This window comes from Antennarius striatus, chromosome 6 (assembly GCF_040054535.1).
Source record: "Antennarius striatus isolate MH-2024 chromosome 6, ASM4005453v1, whole genome shotgun sequence".
In the NCBI taxonomy this organism is placed as follows: Eukaryota; Metazoa; Chordata; class Actinopteri; order Lophiiformes; family Antennariidae; genus Antennarius; species Antennarius striatus.
In genome coordinates this window covers 18,731,071-18,746,823 of record NC_090781.1, presented here as the reverse complement: position 1 = coordinate 18,746,823, position 15,753 = coordinate 18,731,071, and the positions used below count along the sequence as shown (strand labels likewise).

Here is a 15,753-nt window from a genome sequence, read left to right as displayed (position 1 = left end):
TGTGGCTCGGATGTTCATAATGTCATTGGGATCCCTCATGCTGGCTTTAGGAAGCGCCTGTACCTTTCTCGCAGCGTGGGCCGTGGTACGAGGCCTTGCAGACGCAGCTCCCTGTTTTGGGGTCACAGCCAGAAGAATGTTCTTGAACACAGTCACATTCCTTGGAACAACCCGCACCGTGGGTCCATCTGGGACAAGCTGAGGGCCGAACAAGATCAGTTTTGAAACAGAAGAAATGCAAATCAGGCTGGAGAATGTTTGCATGATACTCTAGAAAAAAATACATTTGATTTGTACTTTTTCCCTTTAAGATGTACACCAGAGGTTAAGGTAAAGTTAGGAAAAGACGATTTTGTTTGCTTAATTTCTAGCTGCTGTACTTAATAGAAAACAAATGTTAAACTAAATCCCTCACTGCGATCAGATTTCATTTAGTATGAGCCAAACAAACACACCCAGCTACCAATGTTATCACAACATTGGATTTTGAAAGTTCAAGTCACATGATCACTGCCTCTGGTTTCATATGATTTACAAAATTTCTGTAAAATTGCAGGGCACCTTTTTTCTAAATTGTCTAAGAAGAAGTTCAAGCAGGAACAAGATTTTTGTCAAGTTGGTATTTTTCTTCAAATCATAATATGATAAAAACTGAACAAATACATACAAATACACATCAACTTAAAAGTGTAGTCAGGGTAGAAGCATTGGATGTTTACAACAATAAATCTACAGGAATTTTGCCAAGATTGTCCCAACTCAGAAACAAAAACTTCACTCCACCCTGTCCCTCTTGATATTGGCTTTATGTTAGCTGCAGCTGCAGGGTCTGGTTACACCCTCTCCACCCTCTACATGTCCCACTGCTGGACGGAGCAGACAGCTGTGAAAATCTGATAATATTCTCCTGCACATTCCTCCATCGTTCAGTTTGGTCTTAGAGTAAGCAGCCTCCACACTGACGAATTAAGAGCAGAAATCCGTCGCCATGTCCATCCGGAGGCTCAGGAGCAACCCGAAAACACTTGGGGACGTCAATAAGGTGACAGAGGAACTGAGGAATCTTTATTATAAGAGACTTCTGCCCATAGAGAAATATTATTCCTTCCATCACTTCCATTCTCCGTGTTACGAGGATGCAGACTTTGACAACAAGCCAATGGTCTTAGTGATGGGCCAGTACTCAACAGGAAAGACCACTTTCATCAGGTGAGTTTTACAACTTCCTTGCTTTGTGTATTCTGAAAGAGAAGTGTGGATGTGTTCATCCGAACGTGTCGGAGGTAGTGATGTCAGTTTTTGTCAGGTATCTCATAGAACAAGAGTTTCCTGGTAGCAGAGTTGGTCCAGAGCCAACCACCGACAACTTCACCGCCCTCATGTACGGAAGGGCGGAAAGAATCATCCCTGGCAATGCCCTAACGGTAGACCCGAAAATGCCCTTTCGCAACGTCGACCCCTTTGGAAATACTTTTCTGAACAGGTGATGAGAATCAACAGAGAAATGAGAAATGGGGGGAATGGGAGCAGCTGGAGGACAAACTAACGCTGTAAAAGATTTCTGTCTTTTTTGATTGTATATCCTTTACCTTTGGCCAGTTTTGTTCCTTCAATAGTGAAAATATCAAATGAGTCATTCCAATTTTTATTAAAATAAAGTCTTGCGAGATATAATACTTCAGATACTTTCAGCTGCTTCATGTCAATACTCGTTGCTTTCTTTACAGGTTTCAGTGCGTTCAGATACCGAATAAAGTCCTTGAGAACATCAGCATCATCGACACGCCGGGCATCCTGACTGCTGCCAAAAGACGGCTGAGTCGAGGTGAGACAATTATTTAAGTTTTAAGCCGTTCGAACTGGAAGGTATTTGCTGTGAAGTGCATTTTTTTATCTTCTTGGTAAGAACAGACTTAAACCAGATGCAATAAAATCGGCCCTACATACTTGAACAATTGAAATAAGCTGCTGAAAGTAACATGACACAGAGTTGGGAGGAAAAAGAGCGAGCCATCTTTACTTTGTTTAAAGGACGCGTTAATGGATGGGTGTAACCCGTGTGGGCCATTGGGATGAGCTGCATGTTTCTCCAAATCCTGAAGCGGGGACTTCTATTACACGTAACGTTAATGAAAACCCTGTGTCTTCATGCTTTAACCCCTAAGGCTACGACTTCCCGGCAGTGCTGCGCTGGTTTGCAGAGCGTGTGGATCGAATCATCCTGCTGTTCGACGCGCACAAACTCGAGTTCTCCGATGAGCTCACTCGGGCCTTCGGGGCTCTGTGTGGCCACGAGGACAAGTTGCGAGTGGTTCTGAACAAAGCCGACAGGGTGGATTCGCAACAGCTCATGAGAGTGTATGGCGCCCTCATGTGGTCGCTGGGCAAAGTGTTTCGAACCCCTGAGGTCATGAGGGTTTACATCGGATCTTTTTGGTCGGAGCCCAGGCAGACGTGTGACCACTACCAGCTGATAGAGAGAGAGGAGGAGGATCTTTTGTCTGACATTAGGAATCTTCCACGCAATGCTGCGCTGCGCAAATTGAACGATCTGGTGAAAAGAGCACGCTTAGTTAGGGTAAGGGAATATCCACCCCATCCTTAAGGCGAATATTTCCAAACTCAGATGCACTTGTGGTTATTTTAAGCTTCATTTTGTTCACTTCCAGGCCCATGCACATATTATCAGCTACCTGAAGGAGGAGATGCCGGCCATTTTTTGCAGAGAAAGCAAGAAGCACAATCTGATTTACCAGCTCCCAGTGATCTTCACCAAGATTCAACAACAGCAGCGAGTCCCAGCCGGAGACTTTCCCGACTGCACCAAGATGCAGGTTGTTAGTTTTTAAATGCTGTCTAAATACTCGATGTGTTTGTTCTGCAACACTTACGCCATTTCATGCATTTCCAGGAGAAACTTCTGGGGCAGGATTTCTCAAAGTTCAAGACACTAAAACCAAATTTAATGGCCTCTTTGGATAAACTCCTCACCAGTGATATCGCAAACTTGATGCCTTTGCTTCATCAGCACGACTTGGAGAGGAAACCCCTCCCTGGGGTGTTGGATGGGGACTTTTTGGGAACCTTCAGACCCGAGCATTTCAAGAGAGACCCTTTCAAGGAACTCCCCAGGGATGATGAGAACAACAAAGCAGATTTCGACGAATGGCCGGTAGAGAAATTCAAACCAAAATACGATGAGATTTTCTATAACCTCAGTCCAATTGAAGGCAAACTGAGTGGCACCAAAGTCAGAGAGTGGATGATGACCACCCTCCTGCCAAACTCTGTGCTTTCTCATGTCTGGAGGCTGTCTGATGTCGATAATGATGGGATGCTGGACAACGAGGAGTTTGCTGTGGCTGTCCACCTCATTGAGGGGAAACTGGAAGGTCACTGGCTGCCTCGGGAGCTACCATCTCACCTGGTACCGCCATCAAAACGGATAAGAACAGCCAGCAATGAAGAGTGAACTGCAAGATATTATTTCAAGCTAATGGTTCATGTGCTTTATCTCTATAAATTGTAAATAGTTTCCTCTATATGCTCTAATCTGTCAGTAGAGGTTATAAAACGAACAAAGTGATTGGTGCCTGTCCACAAACCTGAGCCATGTTTATTTTAAATAATCGATGGATAGTTCCTCTTTGAGGAAGGTTGAAATCAAAATGGAAAACCAGAAATGACAGCATGAAATAGGTCAAACTGACAGTGTATAAAAAAACCATTCCTTTATCACGATGTCTCTATCACCAACACTGAAGGTTAACTAGTTTGGTACTGATCACAGCAACTTTTTCACATTATGTTTCATCTCACCTTTCACTTCTGTGTGTACTACACTTCTACAATTTCCTTTCAGGTTCTATATTTATTGGAGTTACTCATATCTAGTATAAACTTTTTATTTTTATTTTGTTGAACTTTTAATTATGATCACCCATTACCATATTGTTTACGATACAAACATCATCACCATAGCAACATGGGGACTCACACAGGTGGCAAAAGCGACCATATAGTCCTGGAGAGCAGAGGCAGCCGCCGTACAGACGATGACAACGTCCTTTATTGGGACAGTTGCACTTTCTTCTGCAACTCCTCCCAAAGTATCCCATTGGACAACCTGTCAAAGTGAACAATGCCATTTTAATCATGTTAATCATTATATATAGAGATTATTAAAAAGCTGTAGCAGCATTTAAAAAAAGACTCATGAGTCATAAGGACTCATGAAAGCGCTGCAACGTGTGAGTCACGACGCCGCTGAAAAAAGTATGATAAAACATCACAAAGCTTTTTTACTTTTTGACCCTGTCTTATGACATACTGTGATTTAATCCTTTACTACCTCTGAAATGTTTTCAAGTTAAACAATGATAAAATACCTCTTCCAAACATATAGCTAACGTCTTAACGCCGGTTAGCTGCAATAACATCTGTGTGTGCATCTACAGGAATGTGTGTGTACTAACCATCTTCACAGAACAGACCCTTTACCCCCGGGGGGCACAAACACTTCCCAGTCACGGGGTCACATGAGCCTCCATTCTGACATTGGCACTGGCTGCTGCAGGCCTTCCCATAAGTCCCCTGTGGACAAGCTTTAGGGAGGAGCGCAGACAAAAACAAAGAGTTATGGTTCATCGTTAGGGAGTCCATCAACACCTCCATCCTGCCTTTCCCATGGCTGTGCGCCCTCCTGACACCTTGAATCTCTCCAGTCTTGTTAGCAATTACATGGACCAGCTGGTTGTTTAAAATGTGTGTAAGTGTTAGAATCCATCATGTGAAGATCTGCTTCAATCCCATGTCACATTTTCTTTTTTGCAAATTCAGGAGAGACCATGCCAGTTTCTTGCAATGCCAAAATTTGTGCACAATGATAAGTGTGAAATCACTTTTCCCAAATATGATGCAGACATGTATAAATCCAGTGAACAGTTTTGTGAGGTACTGACTCTGCCTCATTGTGACTGCATTGACAATTGGTTTTTCCTGAAGGCTTTTTTTTTTGGAGAGCATGGAAAACATGCAGAGCTGTTTAAACAACACTAAATGCTTTTATTGCTCCTCCAGTGACATGAAAAGTTAACAGGTTACATCTGGAATAGGATTCTTTGTTTTTCTGTTTAGTCAGCGCTTTGATTTCCATTCTGCTTTCAGGACAGCAGAAAAGACAATATGTGTATGTAAAAAGTATTACCAACAAATACAGTTACCGAAGGAGATCGATCCAAATAAAATCCTGATTTTTATATGTTGTCATGTTATAATAACAAAAAACATGTTTTTTACATTTACTGTAATTTAGTAAAAGGGACAAAAGCATGGCAGGAATACTGTATACTCAGTGTGGTACATTTGGTACTCTTTATCTAAACCTTTTATTCTATTATTTCTCTCATAAAATGAGTCAGTGAACGACTCCTATGGATGTAAATCCTTGTAGACCTTTGGTAATTGTCTGCCACCCCATCAGGAGTGATATTTTCTGAAAATACTGCCCATGACAAGAACGTCTGCTGTGGGTTTGCATCTGAATGCCGTCACCTTAGGAGCGTGTTTCTAAAATTGATAGGTGGCCTCTAACGGGCCCGTGTGGCTGTCCTCTTATGATTACCAGCCTGAGTCGGGTTCAGACCAGAGACAGCTATTAATCATGGGGCTGGATGGGAGCAGAGGAGCTATGCTTTCCCAGCCAGCACCGGACATTTCTGGCCTGAGGCAGCGTGTGTTCGTGGGCCCTGGCCCGACTCCAGCAGCAGACAGATTGATTCCCCTCGTGCTCCTGTGTTCTGGCGCCCATAAACAACCCAACCTCATGCTCAGAGGAGCCAGCAGGGTCTGATCCACGGCCCCAGATCGATGCACATCCCTCTGTGAAACTAGACTACATGGCTACAGGACAGATCTGTGAGTATAGTCGAACATTTATCTGCAATATTAAAGATTATCTTTGTTCAATTATTCATAACAGTTATGAGCCATAGGCAGGAGCTGAAATAAACTAAAGTGAATTAAGGGGAGGATGAGGAAATAATCTGTGTTGAAAAGAGAGAATCTAAAACTAGATAGAACTAGATAGAAGTGGTGTCAATATCATACTCATGTTGCAGATGGTTCCAGTCCATCCAGGTGAACATTCACACTGGTGTCTGCTCTCACTACACACTCCATTCAGACAATCTTCACAGCTGACACTGCAGTCATCCCCGAATGAACCATCCAGACATGCTATAAAAAATGTTTTAAAAATTTATGTAATAAAATGATGAACCCTTCATTTCATGGCTTTGGTTTATCCCTGATACTTCTGACTATACCTATGTTGCTGTCCAGCCTCAGCTCTCCTCGACGCTCCCACTGGGCCTCTAATTCTTTTCCTCCATTGCCATTGTCACTGTCATGACGGGAGCGCAAGGCCGCTGTGTACCGCAAGAGCTGAGGAGCCTCTCGAAACAACAACTCCGGTAATCCGTGGACTTCCAGCAGATCCTCCTCTTCTTCATCCTCCTCATCATCTTCTTCTTCCAGCTCTAGACCATACAGAGCTGAACAGGCCATGAAACAACAAATTACTTTACAGAACTGATACCCTCATGCGCAAATTGCAGGAAAAGCACCAGTAACTCTTAGAACCCAATGTCTCACGTATGCAGGAGCGCTGGTCCTGAGCCAAGCGGAAGCCCTGTTGACAAAAACACTTGTATGTTCCCAGCGTGTTGGCGCAGCGGTGTTCACAGTCTGAGGTTTCCATCAGGCACTCGTCAATGTCTAACAGAAAACAGCCACAAGCAACCAGAATAAGAAATAACAGCAGCCGGGGGTCGATGGCAGATCAAACTAAGGTGAGCCATGTTGTGTTTTTTTCCAGTCAGATAAAAACATCATTTTTCATAGGTTTTATTTCTTCTAATGATGGGAAGACATTTTGTTCACTGATGGACAAACTACTAATGTTCTTGCTTTATTTTCTGAAATCTGCGTTCAACCTGAAGTGGGAAACACAACAACAAATCACAAAACCAAATTGTAATTCACAATTAACTTGTATTGGAAAACAGGCTAATCACTGATTGGATGGAGCCACAATCTTTTTTTATCAGGAGGGAACTGTGCCATGGGCATTTTTCATCTGCAAATTGTTTGTGTGTTTAATCACTTCCTCTTGTTCTTCTTGTTCTGTTTTCTTTTAACATTTTGTTTTTGAGCATCTTGCCTTCTGATGAGTGGGCCAGCCAAGGATGTGATGGGAATCGAGCCAATGGCTAACACACAAAGACCAAAGCATCTGTACACGGGGTCGCACACACTCTTAAATAACATCATCTGCACCCTGATGTTCTGTTTTCTATTTGTCCCTGCGTTTTGTCCTTCAGGGCCACTGTAGAAATGGCATTGTGGGGCTTCATCTCAGTGAAATGTTCAGTGAGTAAATATGCAATGGATATTTGAGCTATGCAGAACTCTCACAAGCAAAGTGCCAGTTAATGTAATACTCTTACCATCGCAACCACAGCCGTCTGGATTCAGGCTGTGGCCGGCTCGACAGCCGCATTCATAGCCGCCTGGGTAGTTTTTACAAAAGTGGCTACAGCAGGACTCCCCATTGATGCACTCGTCACTATCTGTGGGACACAAGTGTGGAGGGGGTTGAAGCAGATGGCCAAGAAGACAGGAGCAAAAAGTCAGAATGTGAAAAATCTAAAAACGGCATCGCATAGGAAGTCCTTACCTATGCATGTCTTCCTGTCCTGATCCAGCCTATAGCCGTGGTTGCAGGAGCACAGTGGTCCGTTGGTGGTATGTTCACAGTGATGAGAGCAACCTCCATTGTTCTTCTCACAGCTGTTGATGATCTCCATCTCGATGCCTGAAGGAGAGAGGATCAAAACCACAGAGAAACGTGCATAAGCAGAGCTGAGACACATGGACAATGTCATGGGGCATTTCTGAGGATTACTTTGGTTTGTCCCTTGTAAGTATTAGCTACAGTTTAGGGGAGGAAATTAATCCATTCATGAGGACAGATGTAGTTTACATTAGAACAGAACTACAACTGTATGTAATTTTGTTTTGGTTTTTTTACCGACATACCAAATATAATTGAGATTTGATCAAATTTAGATCGGAGAGTTTTGAAGCTATCCAGGCTTTTATTATTATCTTTATTATTGCAGGCCCATATGTTTCCTTAATACTTTTGTTTTCCAGCGAGAAAGAATTTATGCATTGCAAGCAAGTCAGAGTGCAGCTTACTCATCACGCACTTATTGCCCTCAAAATTCTATCCTAGTCTGTCATTTTGAGGTCAAGAAGCAAATAATCACTGAAGTGAAGTGAAAAAAGTGAGAATCATTATAGTTTCTGTCATTTTTCCTATTTGCAGGACAACTTTAGGAAAGTGCAGACATTTATTCGCTCATCTGCACAATGCCGGCAGCCAAATTAATTGTCACTTACGGTAGCACTGTTTGCCATCAGCACCGAGTTCAAAACCTGGATGACAGGTGCAGCTGAAGGAGCCCAGCATGTTCACACATCCATGGGAACACCTGGCGAGACCTGAACCGCACTCATCAATGTCTGAAAACAAGGAATCAAGTTAAGCCATAAAGGTTGACATATTTATGATGCATCACACTCTTGCAAAGTAGAACAATAAATCTCTGGGTCATATTGAGAAACAATCATGGTTCACTATATCTTCTGATCACAGTTGACTGGAATGAGTCAAAGAGCGGCAAGTCTTTCCAGTTTTGTTGCGAATTATTGCAAGCAGTCGGGTAACTTGGATGGCCAGGTTGAACTGTCATGTTCCAGTGAAACAGTTTCCTCAGCACTGACAGCAAAACTGAGCCAGCGTTGCATCAGCTCAATTCACAACTCAAAAGAGCTTGAGAGTAAACTAGGCAACAAATCCAACCCAAAGTATGTGTTTGAGACAACACACACAGTGTATCCTCACCTTCACAGGTCCTGGAGTCTCTGGCGAGTGAGAAACCGGGTCGGCAGCTGCAGTGAACCCTGCCCCCCTCTGAACGGCACAACTGGTCACAGCCTCCTTTCCTGTCTTCACAGGGATCCGTCACTGACAGACAAACATGGGTAAACCCAAACGAAGCCAGGATACCCCAGCAGGTTATCATCTGACCCAGGTTGTTAGCTCACAAGCACATATTCAATTCTGAACTGACCTGATGTGTTTTGAGGTAAAAAAAATTTTAATCTGCTTAAGTTCATTTCCTTTCTACAGCTTCTTGTAATATGTTCTTATTTCTGCCGTAAAATGGTGGAATTTCAAACAGTAAGCACCTAACTCTGGTCAGAAAGTTGACCTGCTGTTATGATCTCTGAATCCATTCTGACCTACTCGTGAACATCTGACAAAAACACTCACGTTCACAGTGCCTTCCGTCTCTCTTTAACTGGTAGTCCTTTCGACATTCACACTTGTATTGATTGTTCTCCATCTCCACACACTTATGTTCACAACCACCGTTCAGTATCGAGCAAGAGTTCACAGCTTGACAGAAAAAGACAAACACGTATAGAATTAATGGACATGAACTTTAGGCTAGTTTAAACATTATCATCATGATGGAAATCATTGAATTTCTTTTTCATTAATTTATCATACTTCAAACTGTGTAGTGATGTAATTATAAAAACACTTGGTCAAAGGCTGGAAACTGAAGAGAAAATCTATTTCATGCTGGGACCAGTGGATGCTGCTAGTTCCTCTAATGATCTTTCTATTCCATCACTCCTGTTATTTAGTGATGTGCCAAATATGAAAATCAGTCCTGTGCCTTCAGGGTGCTTTAAACGCAGATATAATGACACTAACAGGTTGTTAAACTCAGAGATGCTGACTTTGAATGCTGATGACTTCCACAGAACAACTGTATACCCCTTAGCCTCCACCGCTGAGCTCCACCAAAGCTGTGGTCAGAAAATGGGAATATTAGGAATGAAAATAAGGTGGAGTGCTATAAGAGCAGCGTCGCTCAACAAATGACAAACTCATTACCTGCATGATTTACAGTAAAAAAATGGAAAAGCACTTAAACATCTGATCTATCCTTTTTCATATATTTTCATACTTTCCCCCCTAGGATTTATCATAGTGTTAGTGTTTCATTCTAACAGTTGTAATGTTGGACAAAATTACATATTTATGAGGTGATGGACAGGTCGCTGTTGCTGTTTTTGACTATTTGTGAATGTATTTTATTGTATTTGCGCAACTATTGCGTTATTTGCCACTGAAAGGCAGCAGAGAATCAATAAAGTTACTGCTCATCAACTAAAAAACCTAAATTGCATAACGCATCATCATTAACTATAACAGAGGTATCGATCATCTAACAATTCTAATCTATGTTGAATATTTTGTCTTTCATCCGTGGCACTGATGACATATTTTTTAATATGCTTTAATATTAAACAGGCAAAAACTGTGTTGAGGAGGAGGACGGCTATAAAAACGAATGAAACCAGGGAAGTACAGACATGTATTTTTCTCTAAAGCTTACCCAAACACGTCCGACCATCAGCGTGCATACGGAAGCCTTCCCTGCACTCGCAGTGATATGATCCGGGTGTATTGACACACATTTGTTGGCATCCTCCATTGAGCTCCTGACACTCGTTAACATCTAAACACACAAACACACACATAGATAAGGTATAAACATTTACATACATACGATAGAGAGAGACACACATGCAATAAAAGAGCATGTACAAGACTGTCTGAGACCTTCACAATGCTGAAGATGAACCTGGGAACCTGGAGACAGTGTCATGGTAACAAAGAAGAAACAAGAAGCTGATACTGACCATCTTCATTTGACCAAATCTCCCCTTTTTTCTTTCTTTAACTTTATTCATGCAACTGCATCAGGGTTAGCAGTTCCATTGTGAAATTTGAAACCTATTCGCTGTTGGCTGCAGTAAATTTTTCAAAGCTAGACTGGCTTCTGCTGCTTAATACCACACTAATTTATCTACACAATATAAGGCTAATCTATGTGCATTGAGCATGCATACAATAAGATAATTAGGAACGGCGGCATATTTCTGACTGACACTCATGTCCCATGGAGGTAGACACAAGCTACGAAGACAGTGTACCTTAACACTCAAGGACACTTCAGCTTTACTACACATCTGGACAACACATCACACATCTTCCTGACCTCCTCCCGGTTGTCATCTCCAACTCGCAAGGGCTTCCTCTGTTTGCACTAGTGATGATAGAGTATATGCGTGCAAAGGGGGAAAAATAACGTTGCATTCAACTTTTCTCGAGAGGAGGGGGTGTCGGGATGTTCAACATTAAAAACATGTGGTTTGGTTTAATTGAGCATGCAACACAATCATCATTTTGGCCACATAGGTTTTTCTGAGGTCAAAGTATTTCTCAGATAGTTCAAATATAAGAAATCATTTTTGAAATAATTTGTGTGTGAGAGAGTGAGAAGACCCATGGGAAAAATTATGTCAGGGCTTTTTTAATTACTTTGTTCCAACTAAAGAGAGGAGGGGGTGCAAAACCGGTGGCCTTTCAATAGGAAAAAAATCTTTTTATACACTACATATTGTAGTCAGGTTAAGATAATTCATATTCCTTTGCCTATATTGTTCAGACATCTGCTGACGCAAGTCATCAACTTAACACCACCTGTGAAGAATCACATATTCATGAGCCAATCTATTATTGTGGGCTCTTTTGTAATTTAACACATCAGCAGCTATTTTGGAGGATGCCCAAAATGAGAATAGACACGCGGGGGAGGGGTTGTTAAGGTTAATATACTTATTGGTCTCCTCATGTGAGAGGATTTCAATGGGAGAAACAAAGGCTGCTTTTCAGCGGGTAAGGTGGGGCGTGTGACGGGGAATGGAGGTGGTAGTGTCAGAGGTCGGGGGGCATGAGGGCTGAATGCTATCGCGTGACACTGTCTGGATCTCACTGAAGCTGCTGGGCTGGTTTCCTACAACCAGACAATGTGGTAGACTAAATATTTGGCAGAGCTGCTTTGATAGAGGAAAGAATGCAGGAGGTCTTCAACCTAAGCGCCACAGGAAGTGTATATATTAAAAAGAGGGGTGACCAGACACACTCTTTTATGAAAGGAAGAAATTTAACATGTTATCTTATATGATTTATTTTTCATTATGTCTTCACTGTGTGATTACTTTTTGAACAAGTTTAGCTAATCATGTCAATGGCTTCAAATTTGACAATATTGTGATCAAGTTTGAGGTTAGAGAAGTTGCAGACAGCAACTTAAACAAAGTGGATGACACATCCATCCGTTTCCCGAGTGACAGTATAGCATAAAGCTGTAAGGCAGGGGTGCTCGATATGCCAACGGTAGTTCTACCATCTCAATACCAAAGAAGGGAAACATGGAACGGCATTTTCTGACTGTTGGTAGAAACTACACCACCAACCAAAAGGAACTGAAAAAAGTTGTCTGGACAGCAGTGGTTTTTCTCACAGCCAACTTCAAAAGCAAAAGATGCCACCAAAGCATCGTTCTGGGTGAAATAAGTCCTTCCAAGATGGAGAGATGGTAATTGCTGACTCAATTAATTATTCATTCATTCATTCATTCATTCATTCATTCATTCATTCATTCATTCATTCATTCATTCATTCATTCATTCATTCATTCATTCATTCATTCATTCATCTTTCAAACCACTTTATCTGCTGTAGGGGGTCATGGAGAGCTGTCTTAGGGCGCGAGACAGGGCAAACTACGGGCGCAACACCAGTGCTCCGTGGAGCCAAATAAAGACAGAAAACCATGCACGCTCACACTCACGCCTACGGGCAATTTTGAACGGCCAATCCACTCTCCTGGAGTGGAAGATGACATGTTGACACTACAAGCTGACATTGAGCTGAAGTCCAGAGCTCACGGATTGGCATGGAACCTACTCAGAGGAAAAGTACACAAACATGAGGAAATGTGCCACTTCCTTGACTGCATAATTCAGCTCCACTTTTTTATGACTCAGCCTTTTCCAACATGAAATACTTTCATTCCAAGTACTGTTCCGCCATGACTGATGATCATTTGGAAGTATGCTTGAGGCTGGCTGTCAGCAGCTACTGTCTGGACTATGCATCTGTGGCTGATTCCATTCAGTTTAAGTCATCAGAAAAAACTCAGGACATGACAAAAATTTACATAAATAATTGAGCTATGTCGTGCAATAAGGGCGTGTGTAGTTATGCAAGGTACATCAACTTTTATTGCACATATAAAGAATTCTCAATATACTTATGAATAAATATACGTGTGTGAGCAGCACAGTGACGGAGTGGGTAGCACTGTCGCCACACTGCAAGGCAGTTCCGGGTTTGAGTCCTGCTCTGTGCAGAGTTTGCATGTTCTCCCCGTGTCTGGGTGGGTTCTCCGGCTTCCTCCCAACTCCAAAAACATGCACTTCAGGTTAAACGGCCATTCCTAAATTGATCGTAAGTGTGAGTGCGTGCGTGTGTTTGTCTGTCTATGTGTGGCTCCGCAGTGCACTGGCATTCGTGCCTGGAGTTGTCCCCCCCTGCCTCACGCCCCCAGTCAGCTGGGATAGACTCACAATACGCAGAACAAGCCGTTAAAGATGAAAGAATGACTGAATTTTTTTAGTAGGTAGACCTTTTTGACTTGATCTTATATAACTAACTTGCATGCTTAAAAAGTGTGAGCACTCTAAGGACTCAAAATCAAACTTATTTGTCTTCCCCATAAATGCGACCACACATACAATTCACACAAGGGCCTGTAAAAGTAGAACCTAGCATCTGCTCCATCAGTTGTTTCTCAGCCTTTGAATTATTGCCAAGTGGCAATATCCTGTACCAAAGGTTAAAGGTCAGGGACACTTGCTCACACCTGCAGCTCTAAAGAACAAATGGGCCTCAGTGCCAAATTCAAGCTTAGCATATTTCTGTCAAATGAGATGGGTCAAACTGAGGACAAGACTATTATAAAGGAAGCTGCTTGCAGGGTTTGGTTGAACAGCCTGACTGCTGGCGGGTTAAGTAGGTATTTAACTAACAAAAACAGGCTGAAGAGTGTTGATCTCTTGACATAGAATGATAAAATTATCATTACAATCATTCCTTTCATTCAGACGGACGATGGATAGCATATTATTCAAGCACACATTACTTTATTTGATAGCTAACATACATGTTATTACTCTGCTAATTGTGTTATCATTGTGTTTGCTAATAAGTATTTAAGAGCATGATGTAAATCACAAGGATTTCTTGGTTTAAAACTACTAGGGAGAAAAAAATAAACAGAAATAAAAATTCCACATGATACCTTTAAATGCATTAATATTTGTTGTACAAAATGCACAAAACAAAGAAACGTTTTTGATAAAATACTGAGCAAAACTGTCCATTTTGTCTGAAATTTCATAGATATTTGTAAAATAAAGCTAAAACTCAAAATTCCATTTCTCAATCCTGTATTGATGCTGAAGGGTAGGATGTTTCTCAAATCTTCTATGCAAAACAATCTTCTTTGAAAAGAATGTTTCTTTTTCAACACTAAATAAAATATTCGGGCGCAGCTCAGAATTTAATATAGCAGAGCGATCAAAATTAACTGAAACTAGCACAAAGAGGAAAGAGTCTCAGCTCAATATTGTAGACATCATGAATCAAAGACTTGCCATTTTACATTTTTTGCCAGGTTCAGGATCAATGCAGATCATGTTGGATTTTAACATAAAGTAAACATTGCTCTATAGCCTTCTGGAAGTCCCAGCTGAGTGAAAAGCATTGTACTTTTGAATTTATGTACACTGGCCACATCCAGTTGTCAGTCTTACCATCACATGTCTTTCCATCTGGCCCAAGTTGACTACCTTCAGGACACTTACAGTAGTAGCTGCCAAAGGTGTTGCAACAGTAGCCTTTGCAGCCCCCTTCATCCACTTCACATTCATTAATATCTGAAAGGAAAGAATGGAAAAAAGTTTTACAAAAAATATGAACCATGCTTTAAAATTAAGTTTCAGCTAATATTTAAAGTTTCAGCTAATATCTCTTCATTTTTCTCAATATGAAGTTTAAATCCTGTTTTTGACTCATCATTTTGGAGATAACAAACATGTATTGGAGGAGAGGTGAAAGTCATTTATCTCCAGAAGCAAAAATATCTCTTTTTAAAATTTCCATTACAGGAATAACAATCAGTCAAATCAACAAGTTAACTGGACATCTAGATATGCGGTTGAGCTTACAGAAAGTCTTCAAAGAAGAATGCAACACCAACAAAATGAATACTTTTTGAGTTGGGGCCTGGCATATCAGAACCTTAATTTCCACTATTTTTGTGAAACAGGGGACATTACTGGGAGCTGGGTATACTTTTTCCTAGTCAGGAAGGCACTGGAAGAGCAAAGGGAAGCAGGAGTTGGTTTTGTACCTCACTTATCAAAACTCCCTCCCAAGGGGGACTGATGACTGTCTATGGTGTTGAACCTACTTCTGGAAGGGAAGACACAACTGTCACTCACCAGTGCATGTACCCCTACCATGAACTTCACACCAGAACCTTGCATGTGTGCTACATTCTATTCCAAAAGACAACAAATTCCTTTTACTGGGAGATTTCTACACCCACGTGGTCAGACAGTCCCAGTCATGGTCGGGTGTCATTGGACCTCATGGTAATGGACAAGAGAAATGAAGCTGGCAGTTGCTTCTTA

The 15,753-nt window shown here is 41.7% G+C and overlaps 2 protein-coding genes across 2 annotated transcripts in view; one reads left to right on the top strand and one right to left on the bottom strand.

The window, feature by feature from the left end:
- egfem1 (EGF-like and EMI domain containing 1) overlaps positions 1–15,753 on the bottom strand; it is a 43,461-nt gene that overhangs the window by 13,233 nt on the left and 14,475 nt on the right. The window contains 13 exon segments of the mRNA XM_068316883.1: positions 64–198; positions 3,998–4,126; positions 4,476–4,604; positions 6,109–6,237; positions 6,327–6,554; positions 6,655–6,777; positions 7,509–7,631; positions 7,739–7,876; positions 8,467–8,589; positions 8,972–9,094; positions 9,404–9,529; positions 10,542–10,664; positions 14,872–14,994. Coding sequence (XP_068172984.1) covers positions 64–198; positions 3,998–4,126; positions 4,476–4,604; positions 6,109–6,237; positions 6,327–6,554; positions 6,655–6,777; positions 7,509–7,631; positions 7,739–7,876; positions 8,467–8,589; positions 8,972–9,094; positions 9,404–9,529; positions 10,542–10,664; positions 14,872–14,994 — 1,752 coding nt within the window.
- Positions 824–3,913, top strand: LOC137596392 (EH domain-containing protein 2-like). Its single transcript, XM_068316879.1, has 6 exons — positions 824–1,209; positions 1,307–1,483; positions 1,728–1,825; positions 2,166–2,578; positions 2,670–2,834; positions 2,912–3,913. The coding sequence occupies exons 1-6, from the start codon at positions 989–991 to the stop codon at positions 3,470–3,472; spliced, it is 1,635 nt and encodes a 544-aa protein (XP_068172980.1). The 5' UTR covers positions 824–988; the 3' UTR covers positions 3,473–3,913.